This window comes from Ixodes scapularis, unplaced genomic scaffold, assembly GCF_016920785.2.
Source record: "Ixodes scapularis isolate PalLabHiFi unplaced genomic scaffold, ASM1692078v2 ptg001568l_1__unscaffolded, whole genome shotgun sequence".
Classification (NCBI taxonomy): domain Eukaryota; kingdom Metazoa; phylum Arthropoda; class Arachnida; order Ixodida; family Ixodidae; genus Ixodes; species Ixodes scapularis.
Window position 1 is genome coordinate 1,384,840 of NW_024610167.1, and position 16,041 is coordinate 1,400,880.

General features: G+C 39.9%; 1 protein-coding gene across 1 annotated transcript in view; it reads left to right on the top strand.

Annotated features, from left to right (window-relative positions):
• The window catches only part of LOC8043935 (Down syndrome cell adhesion molecule-like protein Dscam2), a 288,829-nt gene that overhangs the window by 247,942 nt on the left and 24,846 nt on the right, over positions 1-16,041 (top strand). The window contains exons 10-12 of the mRNA XM_042288283.1: positions 4,934-5,240; positions 6,624-6,779; positions 8,315-8,602. Coding sequence (XP_042144217.1) covers positions 4,934-5,240; positions 6,624-6,779; positions 8,315-8,602 — 751 coding nt within the window. The remainder of the gene's footprint in view (positions 1-4,933; positions 5,241-6,623; positions 6,780-8,314; positions 8,603-16,041) is intronic.

The following is a 16,041-nucleotide window of genomic DNA, read 5'->3' on the forward strand; positions in this document are numbered from 1 at the left end:
GCTTCGATTACCTTGCTAAAGAAGAGCAGAGCGCTGGCCTAGAAAGCCACCACCGAGAACAGAAGCTCCAACACCGCTGCTTTTCCTTCTTCACCATGGTGGAAAGACTGAAACTTCGTTTGAATCTTATTTTAAAGAAGGGTCACGAGAGGTACACTGGAATATGAAATATTACAATAAGTGTTTTTTTTTTTTTGCAAAAAAAAACAGTTACGCAATACGCCCAATAAATACGTTTTACAAACACATTTGCACAATATATACCACCGAATTGCTACATATAAAACGACGCCAACTATATTAAAATGATTTTCTTTAAATACGTTTTAAATGTATATAGGAAAATATGGTTTTCCGTTACTGTACTTCTCTTTTTATTGCACAAAACGATACTAAGTTCCTTTAATTGTTACAAAATTGCACGTCAATAGTCTAAAAATAGCTTTTTAATTTTTTTTATATCGTCTATTAACAATTTTAGTGACTTGAACTACATTGCGATGGCAAAGAATTGAAATACAGATAAGCTCCTTAAGAGTAAAAAAGATAACAAACCCTCACTCAGGTTAAGCCAGCTTGCCATCGTTATAGGGACTTTGCCGCACGACGAAGGCTCCAAGGAGAAATTTTTTTACGACCGAGAAAGCAAGTACGGCGGTGCTGCTCTATCGTAGGCTGTAAAAAGTCATGCTGTCTGTGGCTTACTTTTATATTTGGCTTTCTCTTCGTTGCCTACTGAGACCCATCCCTTTCGACGCTCCGTTAGCCCTGGAAGGACTGTCGTCAGACGCCACTGTGCCCGGCAATTGAGAACGGTAGGCGCAGCACATTACCGTAAAGCCCAAAGCCCTCACACGAGGAAGGACCATCACCGCGGAAACAAGGCGAGGGTGAATATTACCTGGAGTGTCGGTATCTTGGTGTTCAACATTGTACGACAACAAACAAACTAGCCTATCCTTTAGAAGTATTCATGCGTACCCAGTATAATTCAGAAACGATTTGATAACCACGAAGGTTTTGTTCGTGGGTGTTTCCAAGTCAGCTGACACAGCGATGGTTCGAGTCCTAGTTTGTATGTTCATGTAAAATATTTACTATATGACACTCATGTTTCCGAGATAAGTGCTGAGCGCAGGATGTTTCAGAAAACGCGGGTAAAATCGATCCTGGGAAAAGCACGCATTGAAAAAAAAAGGGGTTGTTACAATATTGGCTCCTGCCAAATGTTCAATTTAGAGAAACACGAGTTTATATATTTAGGTTAATCTTAAAAATAAATATACCACATGAATTACAAACAGGGTTGGCATAATTGAAAACGTTTAGGTCCACCTACATTAGAGATGTATAGGGCCTAACCGGCCTTTTACGTCACTGTGTAAAAAAAAACATTAAATTTGCATGTGTTTCGGAAACGAAAAGAAACGAATATAAAGCTAAACTAGGGACACAATAACGTCTTACACCCTACAATAGAGCTGCACCACTGTACAACCTTTGTCGGTTAAAAAAAATGTTTCCTTAGAACCGACGTTGTGCAGCAAACGCTTATAAGGTAGACAAGCTAGCTCAATTTAAGAGAAAGTCTGTTGTCGTTTTTCTAGGGAGGTTATCGGTACGAATTATTCTGTCAACTCAAGTTAGTACAAGGCACTGTAAACGGTTAAGGAGGGTTTAAATAACACAAAAAGTGGAGCCTTTCTTTTCTTCAAATATTGACGTGCTATTTTTGTTTACATTCAGAAAAATGAGCTGCGTTTATGGATTCATAACAGAACTCCGATACCTGTTCGAGCATATTTATACATATATTCTTAAAAGCATTTAATGATGATCTTCTTTCGCATTTTGCGCCGTTTTATTTTAAGTAGTTTGATGGCTATTAGTTTGTGAACGTTTCTCTAAAACGCGTTTATTTGTCATGTTCCGTAAGATGTTGTGCATAGAAATATTTTTTGAAAATTTTAATAATATGGGTATTTGCCGTAAACATTTTATAAAATAAATAAAACTAATATATTGCAACGTACATGTTTTTGTACAAAAATGAAAACTGTGTAAGTTTCCATAGCGAAACTTTTGCAATCTCCACGCCTCGAGCAAAGAGGTTTTATGTCGTCTGAACAAAATTAGCTGCGGCTTTCGCATTTTGCTGAATGCTTCTCCGAAAAACATGGCTTTAACCTTAATTTTTGCATAATATTAAAAACGTAGGACTCGGATCATATTACGCAATTTGATGTAGGCATATTCTTCTCTAGAAATGTTAATTATTTCACCCCTGAACGGGGCTTTCATTTTGGCAGCGAAGAAAAACTTGCTATAAGTTAAAAATATACTTATTATCTAAGTGATTCGTTTGGTGTAAATAAATTTGTTTACACGCTCTGCTGAGATTGTGACTTTCTGTAATGGAAGAGCTCATATGACGTAAACAATATTGCGTTAATTCTCCTGGAGTAAGAAAACACAGAAGTGTAGATGTTGAGCACTGTTGACCTTGAAGATATTTTCAAAACGCATTTTGGCTGGAAAGTTTGTATGATTGACGCTTACATCGATTTGTTAACAACAACGCAAAAAGCTTTCCCAAGAAATAAAAAATAAAGGTATTAAAAACTGACTTTTGCTGAAGATGCAAACAAAAATAGAGCATCATGGCCCTTCTAATGAAATTATACGGGACAAGATATTAGATACACGGCCTTCTTACTTTGTAAGTAAGTAAATCTGATACGTGCAAATTATATTCTAAGCGGGAAAAACAGACTTTTGATATTGGGCAAGAAATGAATTGATTTTGAGTTGGCCATACATATATTTAACCGCACAAAACGCTCGCACGGCTCGTAATTTGAGTTAGACCACATGCCTTCGGGCCCCAAGCGCATCGAGTTTGATTTATTTTGATAATGTTCTTTTAAATGCGTTATTCTGGAAGAAATAGTAGAGGAACAGGTCGTGTGGCACGTCTCAAATTACGAGCGGCACGTTCGTGTTGTGCAGTGTAGGCACTGCACATTAAAACTAACCACAATTAGACACCTACTTATTTTCAAATGTGTTTGTTTATACTTCAAACGAAACGTGAGCAATACAAGGTTTCCTCATTTACAAGGCAGAAACTTGATGTACCTAATGAGCATTTCCAGATGCTTACATCGAGAGGCCTAAATGCATAAACCGGGTATCACTCGTCAGAAAAAGTCAGTTCTTGTGCAACTTTGATATTCATTGTTAGGAAACATGCTTGCTTTATTTTTATCAAATAATTTAAACGCGAAATATAAAAAAAAAAACTGTTTCCCCAGATACGGTTTAAAATACCATCAAGCTCGAGAGTGTTTCTGTTGTAAAGGACGAAATTATCTTATTTTGTTTTTGTTCATTCTATCAAAACAAACACAAAATCCATTACGTATTATAAACTCTGGCATCGTACGAAATATCAATGTCAAAATATATACATAATCAAACCATGCCAATTAAAAAAATTGAATTTTCATATATTTTAACTTGCACCTATTTAGGCTCCATTGCAGAAATTTCAGAGAGCACCGAGGTAAACAAGATGTTAAAAAAATAGTTCGACTAATATTTATTGTGCACCTAGCAAACGGCTACGATTTTGTTTTCTGAGAAAGAGATAATGACCTTTATCACCTTCTGGGACGTTTGGCATGGAACGACCCACATAAAATTCACTCGGGGACAAGGAGCACAGTGCATGCGGCGAAAATGTTCACTGCATGGAACATGCTTGCAGCCGAAGGGTGTTCCCAGTCTTTCATTATTTGCTTCATATGTTTTTGTTTTTTCCGATCGACGTTTTCATTTCGTCTGAATTGACGTAAAACGAACAACAGCGAAAACGGTATCGCGGTCGTCCACAATGTAATACGTATGCACCGATATTTTCCTGATCGCATTTTCAGAAACTGATGCGGATACACTGCCCACCGATGCATCCGATACACCAATTGTTGGTGATCCCCTCACTAGTTTAGTCAACTGGGAAAATGAGTTGTATCGCGGCCCATTGAGGGCAGTTCAAATTACTACACTGTTCGATTCAGTATTTCGAGGAATTACCAGGACATTGTGTATTAATTCCAGCGCTTCCCTGTATTCAATCAGGTACTTCAGAAGAGTGCGCGAAGAACAGGTTGCTCACGAGCACTACTTCAGAGTCTGGATAAAAATGGCCCTCAACCATAGAGAACGAGAGTTCTAGAACTCTTCCGCATCACTGGCGTCAAAATATTGCGCCCAGCGCATGAAGTCTGGCGCTGCTTCCTAGCTATGTAAGGGGTGCTAGTTTGCGTTGAAGCGCAATGAGAAAAGGAAACGTGAACTCATTGCTTCACTCGATTGTTTCCCTTCGCATGCCGACCGCATTCCCGCACCGAAGCGTCTTTTTCGCCGCGTTATTCTGTGCACCACTGGTGCGGAGATGGCAGGAAGTGGTGCGCCACACGAACGTAGCGATTACCCAGTCTCACTTTTGGCTCGGCCGCACCAGACGCAGAAATCCGAAGGAGCCAATCAGAATCAACCACCGTCAAAATTGTATTGTATTGGTGCTTATTGTGATTTTGAATATGACATCACCGGCTTAACCAGTCACGCTCTGTGGATGCGGAATGATTTGTTTACTTTATTTCTTAATGATCGGTTTAGCGCGTGAAAATATACTTCCGAAAAATAAAAAAAAAACGACGAGAGTTTTGCGAATGCAATTTAGCGCCGCTTGATTAACTCCTCCGCACTGTAGCGTGGGCTACGGTCTGACTTATGCTGAAACGGAATATCGACGTAAAGGCACTGTTAAAAGTGCAGCGCAATCGTAATTTGACACGGACGCATGTGTTTCAATTTACCTTCCAACTTTGGATTTTGCCCTCACGGTACTCGATCTCTAAAACCCTAGGTAACGTGGACTCTCGATGGCGGCGGCGTACCCGACCACCCACGCTTCCGGGTCGGTGACTTCGTCACGTCCGATTCGACGGTGGTGAGCTTTGTGAACGTGACCGAGCTCCGCGTCGAAGACGGCGGGGAGTACGTGTGTAGGGCCACCAACGTCGTTGGCGAGGCGAAACACTCGGCCAGGGTTAACGTGCACGGACCGCCCATGATCAGGTCCATGGGAAACGTCACCGTGATCGCCGGCCGAAGCTTCCAAACAGTCTGTCCCGTGGCGGGCTTCCCGATCCACAACGTCGTTTGGCTCAAAGGTTAGATTATATTTCGTCACTAGTCGCCGTATTAAGGCTCAAATACTAAAATAGTTGTACCGACGAGGTTGTTATCCTTTCACGCCACCGCTATACCTTCCCAGAGGCAAGCTATTAAAAACTGTAACGCTTGCGTTTTAATGAATAATATCTTGTTTAATGTAAGTACATGAATAAACGCTTTAGTATTCACGACTTGCAGAGTCAAAATAGAAGCATAGTCTCTTATATTTTTGCAATAAAAACATAGGGTTAGTTCAAATGCGTTTTAGTACGACCAATCGCGTAACGACTGCATGTGACTGCTTTCTCGTTTCTATAACAATCGAGGTCCACAGAACGAGTCGTAGTGGAACCAAATATTTCGTAATCCACTTTATTTCACACACCAAAAATGACTGACACTAGCCTGTAGTATGCGCCTACTTAAGATTACCCAGGTTTTATTGAAATATACTATAGTGTTTAAACGCTGCCTCTACACGAGAAACAATTTCTTATCTTGTCTCAAAATACGTGAATTGGACATGACTACAATTTTTGTTGCTGCAGTCCTACAAGATTCCTAAAATGTTCTTGTTTAAAAATAATCTTAATAGGCCCAGAACTTTATTTGAAGCAAATATATAATGTTGATTCCGTCGATTTCTGGCAGTGTTGAGGGCACTCAGATTGGAGGCAATCATTACACACTCCTCCGAAATGTCACGTTATTGATTGAGAGAAAGGACAGCTTTAATAACGTTCTGCTTGTCGCTCCAGCGTATTCGTAATGTCTTGAGTACCATTATTGAGCCGAAGATCGATAGCGGGGTGATAGAAATGTGCGAACTAAAAGCTAAAAAGGGTTGCCACAGATCTCAATCATTATTTTTTTTTTGTCTCTTGATTTCGAAGCAAAACAACTTCCAAGGTTTTACGTTCGAATCCGGGACAAATGGGAAATAGCAGGAATCGTTCAGGGCATCAAGATATAAAGTGGCCAGGCTTGACGGTTTGGTTGAACTCTTCTCCAACTGCCCATGTGAATCCCGATTACTGGTGGCCATATTAGACTTAATGTATGGCCAACACATGGGCGTGCTTCTTTTTGCTTTAAATCAGAATGAAGTTATTGGTTCTAAAGTTTGATTCAAACCAACTATCGCAGCAACAAAAAAAAATTTGTAGGACCCAATGTTGAACCATAATCTTGAAATATGAAAGTGTTCACCTTCTACATTATTAAGTAAAAATGTCAACATGTAAGGCTTCCAAAATTATGAACTTCGTGGTTTCGATTTTTTGTGTCTGAGAAAGGTTACGGAAATAAATCTATATAATATTCATCGAAAAAAAAAATTCTTAGGGTGCGCATTCCGTTTACACCTGCTGACGTCTCAGGGGACGCCAAACTGCCGACCAATCACCGACAACAAGTCTTCCACTCAACGTTGACCGTGCATAACGTCCAGCGGGCGTCCGACGAGGGAGAGTACTCCTGCGTCGCCCGAAGCGGCAACCTCTCCGCCAGGGGGAATACCTTCGTTCACGTACAAGGTGAATGCTCCCGAAATTCGGGCTTTTATAATGCCCTTTCCGCCGCTGGTACGACGTGCAGACTTGAATAATCTAAAGAAGGAAATAAGAATCTGGACGTTGTCGCATTCCGGAATTCGGAGTGCTACTGATGTGCATTACGAGGATTCCTTCCAACAGAGCGTTCTTACTTCGCTCAGAAGATTGTGAATAGTTTAGTTTAAAAACGTGCGCGTTTTTTTTTTTTGTAAACATTTTTTTACTAAAATTATTAGGGGCGCGTGACGCGATCGTAAAACGATGATACATCATTGCCGCTCTCCTTCTGCAATGAGAAGCCTCGCATCTAAACCTAAAGTGTCCAAATTAGAGAAGTGGCCATTTTTTATTTGTTATGCATTGAGTACGAAGTTAAAGTATACATTTTATACTGCGAACTGCGTAAATATAAGCGGATATGGTATTCTCAATTTATATTTTATCATTATATGTATTTTTTCTGTGGCATCATGAAAAGCAATATTGTTCAGAAAAGACACCTAGGTTATTTAGTAATCCACGAAATAAAATCGCACCAAAGGTTTGTGCATCAAAAATAGTATAAGAAGTGTTATGGTCATATCTGTGGATATATCAAAGCGGTATCGTCATGAGGAATCTCTTCATATTCTGACTGCAGAAGATAACTGAACATATTATTAAGTAGAAAATTATTCTTTGAACATAGGAAAAATACAACATACATTTTCTTTAAATCTTACTGCTTTAATTCTAATTGGGTGAACTATATTTGCTGCCCTCGGGTAAAAGGAGAATGCAAGAGAAGTGAGATTGCTCCAATCTATTTATGCGAAAGATTGGTGACTTTTGACGCAAGATATGGTAACTGAAAAACAATACGAACAGAAAATAACATATTCTGGGGCTAAAGATAGTAATATGAAAATCCTAGCTAGAGTCACTGAAAGAACTACAACGGTACGACGTCTCTTTCAAACATCTGGCCTTCTGCACGCGCGCCGTATCTTCCGCCGTGCGCTGACTGCTCTTGTGCGTTCGCGCTGCACCGGACGCGGGAGTACTGCATCTAATCGCATTCGTTCTCACCTCGTCCGTCACCATAGAAGACATTGGGAGAGGACAGAATGGAAACGGAAAGAAAGGGTCGCATAAGGAACAATAAAACATTCCCTGTAGAAAAGAAAAAAACGAGAGTGCAACTGAGCGAAACCTATCTTCTGATATGAAAGGACCATTCATTTGTGTTAGGGATGTATCTGTTCAGTATATGCTTTAAACAGAAATACCTTAAAGATAGTTGCATTCTGCCATTTTTTTATATTCACCGAAAAATTAATAAATTTTTAGACTTAGCAAACAATAAAAGAAACCGACCAAAATAGCAGAATATAAGCGATATGTACACTGCCATTTTGCCCTACACGAAGGTAAATAAACGAAGAAAATATGATCCTAAGCCTTCAAGGTACGTAGTCCACACCGAAAAAAAAAATCCAGCTGAGAAAGTGTAAGCTATTTCTTAAAATGCCTCGCAGTGCCTCCTGTGATCGATAGCCAGATGCTACCGGACATGCTGACTTCCAACCAGGGAATGAACGTCAAGATGCTCTGCAGCGTTGTGCAAGGCGACCCGCCCATTTCGCTGCGATGGATGCACGGAGCTCAGCTGGTGTCGAGAAGCTCGTCGGTGTCGCTGCAAAGTCTCGATGATTCCTCCGTGCTGACCATCAAGGGAGTGTCGATGCGCGACAGCGGAAACTACACTTGCGAGGCTTCCAACGCTGCATTAACCGTGAATAGAACAGTCACCCTCGTTGTCAATGGTAAGCTGTGCGTTCATTTGATTCACTTGGTCCAGAATAGATTATTTACGGTGGGTTCTGAATGAAGTTACCACTGAGCGAACTATCAGTTTGAAAAGATGGCCCGATTCACACTGCGTTTATCTGTTTTTATACTATTGGGGCATATAAATAGTGATTTATCATCAGATACACTTAATTTTTATAATAGTTGAAGCGACAATGTGTAAAAAAAAAAAAGAAATTGCGTTGCACAAAACGAAGCTAGAGGTCTCTACGTTTAGAATGTTCAATTTCATGTGACAGTTGGCACTGTTTTAAAACCAGGTCTGTTGTACGTTCCACCTTACATTACTTAGGAGTAATATGCGCAGCGAAAACAATGAAATGACCTGATGGTGCTTGCCATAGTAAGAAAGCTACTTAACCGAATATAGGATTATCCAAACTTTTACTTTTGTTACTCATGTTTCCTTTCTTATGTTATGTTACCAGGTAAGCATCTCTTTTAAATCAGCTAGTGAAGGAATGTTTTTTTTTTTTTAATTTAATGTTCACTGGAAAATTAGCCTGAAAGCAATAGTTAGGATTCAGGTGGGCTCTAGATTAACTCTCATCTACAATCCCGAACTCTGCGAACGTTACGCTCTCATCTCTAACTACCTCATATTTTCGAGAATATTTTTGCACAGCAGCTCAACTCTTAGAAAGATATAACCGGAATATATATTAGGTGAGGCATTGGTTGGCATGATATAATTGACTTTAAACTCCAATTATAATAAGAGAACGAAATTCTTTTGTCTCGACTAATAGTCCATAAGGCAATTAAAACATTTTTAGAAGTGCAAGTGAAAGTACAAACTCAGCGGTTCGAGTGGACCAATGCTAAAACGTTGAAACAACCTTTGAACTGCCCGTGGACATTTAAAACGTGAAGTCGCTTACCAGAGCCATGTCGTTTATGTGGTGTGATGAAGGCCAGAAAAAATTTTTTTTTTTTTCCGAGTCGATATATCGTGAAGTGACCCCGTTGTTACTGTTTATACCTCGAGTAACCAGACAACACGACCTCAGTATAAAGTTTGCTTGAAGTGAGGCGCTAATCGGGTAATTCACGTCTGTATTTTGCCTCACTTGTTCTTTCGCTGGCGTCAACCTGCCACGTGAACGGGCGATAGCAGTCCAAGTCATCGATCGTCTGGTTTTTAATGGCCGTCGGGCAGTGTCAGAGACAAAGGTCTGTTTTGTTGGTCGAACGCTTGGCGTGCGTGGGTAATGGTCTAAAGCGGCGGCAGTCGGGAAAGATTAAAGACGGGGGCCCGCCGCGTCTACTATTTGGTGGTGTGCTTATCGGATGGGACATCTTTGGCGAGGCGGACAGACTGTTTGCTTGAAGAGTTAATGACAAATATCTTAATGGTAAGGAGAATAAAGCACCGCTGCGTATTGACTGATTTCTTAAAATATATTATTCCGAACTCTATTTTATCGAATACTAATCAATACGGAAATGCTTTATATTTCATTAAAAAAGACTTCAAATTGAAACATATATTGTGACACTTGTATGAATATAACCTGCTCTGCATGTTTATTGGGCAGAAGAAACTTAGATATAAGAATATGCCGCAAAATTAGTATGTTCATAACCTCAATATTCTATAGTCATCTCGTTTATGGCTTGATGGTCATGTCGTCACTGCAGTACTGACAGAAACTATGTTTGACAAAAGGGGTATAAAAAAGCGTTTTTTTTTTTAAATACCAGGCTTGTACCAGGAGCTTTTTGGTATCCGTTGAGCGTAGACTGCATCTGTATTCTTGGAGCCTATTGTATGCCGAAGAGTAGACAAATGTAGGGAGCTTGCGTTGAGGGCAAGAACTTCCGAAAGAGCTCCCAGCCGTTTTGATCATATCCGTTACTATAAATCGATTCAACCATTTGCCAAAAGTAAACAGACGGTGACGTACGAAGATTCCAGTTTCCGCATTTTTCGTCCTGATTCCAAATCTCGATGCCAGTCTTGGGTCCGCACACTGCACCATCTAGAATAGTAAAGCCGTCCGAGCGCTTCACTCTTCTTTCGTAGAATCTGATCACAATCGGATGGCTCGACTAAGTAGCACATTGGTGTTGTATTTTAGGTTGAACGAGATATGATCCTGACTGCGCTCACCCAAATTTCCCTCTCAGTTTCAGCCTTGAGTTTCAAAAAAAACAAAAAACGTTAAATAATAGATCTAGCAAACAGGACTGAATTTAAATAAAACAAAAAACAAAAAACAACGAAAGTCGTGTATATGACCCCTAATGATATCTGAACCAAATATTGCGTTCAAAAGACCACATCCATTACTTTTAAAAGGACTGTTAAAAGACAGTAGCAAATGACTGCTTACAAAACCCTAGGTGGGCCAGGTTTCTAATATGTAATGATCGTTCCGAAACCTATTGGATTTCAGCATTGAGCGGTCAGAAGAAAAACAAAGTAATCAAGATGCGTGAACAAAATAAGCTGCCGGCGATCTTTAATGTGTTAGTATTTATATCACTAATAGCTTACAGAGCTGCTGGCGGTTAAGCTGCTGCTATCGCCCCCCAGGCTTCGTTCTGGTATTGCAGCGCAGCCTGAAATCCCACTTTGGCGTCTCTGATAAAAAAAAAAAATATATATATATATAGGTATGCGTATTTTCTTTTCCGTATTGCAGAGATTTGTGTGTGCTAAATATGTGTGTGCAAAGAAACCTAGCCGTTGCGTCTCGTGTCATTCAATCAATCACACGCAGTGTGTCTCAAGAGTCACTCAACTACAAATTACACAAATGATTGTCTGCGGTATGGCTGCTCCCGGTAACCCGTTTAACACACAGCGTGCGAAGTCAAACTTTGAGGCCACGACCGGCACAAAGGAACAGCAAATCAGACAGCCCTTAATAAAAAAAAAAAAAAAAACATACTAGAGGTGTATTGGAAGACTGTAATCCAGAATGTTCGAATTTTTAAGCTAAAATACCTTGTTATGTCACCGCACCCACTGGGAACGAGCATGAACATTCAATGAGCAACGGCTGTCGTCTACTCAGTGAACCGAATTCTAAAATATTAGTACACAGAGAGCTAGTCAAGAATTGAGTCCGCCGATAGAAGTGGCCGGAATATTTTGACCGGATAAGGCGTCGCCCCGGATAGGCGAAGGTTACGTATTCGATGCCCGCTCCTGCCCCTATTTCTTTACGTCTTGTTTTTCTCTCTTTTTACCCTAAAATTACTCGAATTATTCCAATAATCACTCTCACCCTCTTCGTTCACAATGTTACCACTTCCCAATCTTCCGCAACTCCCATTATATATAAAAAGAAGTCAGGAGACCATTTTCGCCATGAAGCTAATTTCCAGTTTAAAACACTACGAAACAACCATTAATTTCCAGGTCGACTTCTTAACATCGAAACATATTTGAAAAAAAATGATAATAAATCAAAATCAGTCAAACAGCGTACAGGCTGCGAAAAAGCAAAAAATAAAAAAATGCAGAATGTAAGACGTTTATATACATGTCGAATTTCTGCGATCGAATGTTTTATGTCTTTGCTTTTCTAGTTCAATGTTTTTTAATTGAGATAGTCCAAATAGAACCACCGTCAAAACTAAGTAAGAGAACAGTCCTAATATTAACAAAAAAGTATTAGCAAAGCCTAGGCAGACCAAAATATTGCCAAAATCTATGATAATATATTTTTTTCTTGAAACTTCAAAATAAGAAAGTCTAGTTCCTTTTTTTGCGGCCTTTTGCACGTGTTTACTGAACAATACCACGTAACTGACGACGAACACATCCCGTAGTCTGAGGACGTCTACTGCGTCCAAAATAGCCATAATCACCAATTCTAACACGTTAAAAGCGAATTCGCAGTATCAGAGGACATCTACAAGAACTGCACCTTTGTGCCTGAAGCCAGCCCTCGTCTTCTGAAGCTTATATAAGGCTCTAATTGTACCAAAACACATGTAAGCACGTTTCTTTTTTTTTCCTTTTTTTTGCAAGGAAAGGTAGTGCTATTTTTCTTCTCACTTTCTTTAAAAAAAGGTAGTGGCAAAAAAAAAATTGATGACAAAACATAAAAAACCTCTCCTCTAAGACCTGCCTAGTGCATGAAAAGTAGATGACACAGTCGAAAGGAGCTTTAAATTCAAACTTGACAAGCGACATCTAAAGGACAATGAGCAGCATGCTGCTGTCAAATCGCTCTCTTAGCCTACACAACATTACCTACATATTTCCCATATTCGAAGCGTTCTCAATCAGAACGGAAAACAAATTAATGGAAAAATTTAGAAACGTCCGCGTCCCCTGTCTCGCGCACTTTAATAAAAAGCGTGTGGCTTCCAAATCCTGCAGACTACCGAAACAGCGAGGTCACCATGAAGAATTTTGAAAGTTCCTAGGAAAAAATCTAAATTGTGAATTCGATTATTAAAAAAAAAAAAAAAACAAACAATGGCCATAGAGACAATTTATATGTGTTATATTTCATACGCCCACGCACATTGCATTCTTCAAGTTTAATCGTATTCTGAGTTATATCACTCAAGGGATTCAAGCACTGTTACCGCGATTGACTGTCTATTTGTTTTCTGTAAAGTGAACTCGCCGCCGTTTAATTTTATGCGAGCATGCTCCTGTGGCATGTTTTTGTCATAACAAAACGTTTCGTCATAGGTAATCTCAAGTTTATGTGAACAAATGCTATTTTGCTTAGATCCCCCTCTCTCTTCTTACCTCTAAGTTAACTCTGCCCTTAATTCCTGTGAGGTAGGGGGAAGATTTAGCTAGAGATTGCATCTCTCCTATTGACAATGAACATGACGTTTGTGCATTGTAAACTGGATAGAATGGCAGATACTAGATAAATTCACCACCTGCGAGCACCCTGATGCCGTATCTTTCGTGATGCTTTCCTCTAGAGCATACATTTCAAGGTTTGATTATGTAAGCAAAGTACCGCTCTATAGCTATGTAGGTTAGGGCAGACTGTGTATGTAAACTGTAAGAAATCTAGACCGCCCACTTTCCGGTGAAACATTTAGGAGAGCCAATATTTTCATCTTCGGAGGAAGTTCAGCGACTGACAGGACACAAAAAACGTCTAAACCCAGAAATAGAGTTTGCACTGCAGCACTCAGAATGACGTTTTGCCACGATCAGTTTGCGGCGTAGACTGTGTTACAGCTGCAGCCTTTGATGCCGATTTCCCGCTAGCGCGCCACGTTAGACCAATCAAACAAAGTCTAGAAAACAGCGCGACAACAGCAAAGGGGTGCAGGATCCCGACAATGACTGACGGGAAACTGCTCGTATGCGACTTTCACGCATATCCTATGCCATGTCTACTACAGGCTCTGTTCAGATAGGATCATGCACGCCAGTTCGGTCGTACTTTTTGTTGGTTATTTTTTTGTTTATTCTCATCATGCCCAGGCGATCTAATAAAAAGAAAAAAGATTTCGCGAAAAATATTAATTGAAGAGACAAAAAAAAAAGCGTAGGCAAGAACGGCTTCTTCGATTTTTGAAGTTTTCGTTTATGTCATGTTTGGTGACAGCTACTATGCACACCGCAAATATAAAAAAAGCACAAATGTTTTGAAACTATAATTGATTAAGGGAACTACTGATATAAATATTTCGAGGATTGGGGAGTTTATACGTTTTGCTTAAAAATTTGAGACAATGGCTGCTTTGAAATTTTCGAATAATATGTCAGCGCCGTTATCTGAAGAAATTTAAAAACTAAAACATTATTAATTATGGCAAATATTATATTTAAAATGTTGTTGAAAATAATATATAAATCACTGCTTTTATTGAAAAATTGTTTTTTTATGGAAATCCAATGTCGCCCCAAGCTCTAAGTTAATGAACTTCAAGCGGCAATAGCGAAAAATTACTTCCATTTCCCTAAAAAAGTTATAGTGATAGTTCTCTAACATTCTCTTGTGTCTGTTATCGAAAAAAAATGTTGCATGTTCAGGTTTTCTTTATAGTTAAAGCGCTGCAAAATGCAAGTTCCCCCGCCGACATTTTTGCCCAATTACTCAGATGATATTATATTTCGATTCCATGTGTTTTATTATTAGATATATTTTGGGTGTTGTATACGGGTATTCGGCTCAACTTCAAGTATCCTACTGGTCAAAACAATATCGGCGTTGTTTTTTTTTATCAATTTAACCAATAGTTCTACTGCAACCTTTTTCTATTTTTAAATTAGACGAAAAGTTACTACATCGATGCAAATTATTTTCGAATATGCATATATATATATATATATATATATATATATATATATATATATATATATATATATATATATATTCGCGACGAAGTGGGCTGTTTGAGCACAATCTTCATAAACTCCCTTTCATGACGGTTGTACGTCCGGCTGACCGAGGTAAACCTGCGACTTCACTGAGAGACTTTGAGTAAGACGTCCGTTACGATTAAAAATATTTGTAATTATGTATTCTAGTAAAATAAAAAAAAAATAGATAAACGTGAAAACAAAAAAGGGAGTCAAGATACTTACAGCACCAGTTGCCCGCGTTGGTAAGACGGTGTCTTGAGGAGTTCGTTTTTTGTCCCGTTTAAAACCAGACTGACGAATTCCGCTAAGCAATCACCTTCTCTGCAGTAATTCTACCGAGTGCTAGAAATTCGGTCGACTCCGAACATGGCTACAAATGGCGAATGCACGAACTGGAGGATTTCGCCCGATCCCCTTTGCAAAATCGCAACCCAGATCTTGCACACCGCAAACATTCCTCTGCTATGCTATCTTAGTTTTGTGTTTACCTAGATAGTCAGCATAGAATACACTACAAACACTGTAAGTCGCTACCATGGGTAAGACGTTCTCTCAAGACGGAGCTGCTCGGGACTGCCCACAACTTTGTGTGTCCCTTAACGCAGCACGCCTGTTGTCTGGCATTACGATCACAGGACCCCGCGACATCCAGAAAGCGTGACGCGCCAGAGAAAATTACAGAAGTATTATTCGTTATTACCTTTCCATAAAGCAACGAGCAGAGTATGTCTAAAGAGCAATTCACACACTTGCGTTGAGTCTGACCCAGTGCGAGGGTTGCTGTGGGCGTGTGGCCACAGCTGCCTCGGCTCCCACAAAACGGGGTAAAAAACCGGTTTTGTTGAAGCCGACGCAGCGGTTGTCATGGCGACTCCTACGTCGTAAGCCGTTGCGGTTCCACGCGGTCGGACTCGACGCAAATGTGTGAATCGCCCTTAGGCAAGTGACAATCAGTTCCTCCGAAAAACAAAAATGCACCAGGAGAAAACAGGCGATTATTGGCTGTGCTCTGCGGTCCATGCCGTGTCCGGCTTTCGCAAAGCCTCTCTTTAGGTACACGAGGGGTTGCCACCGCCGGCTTGTGGCGTT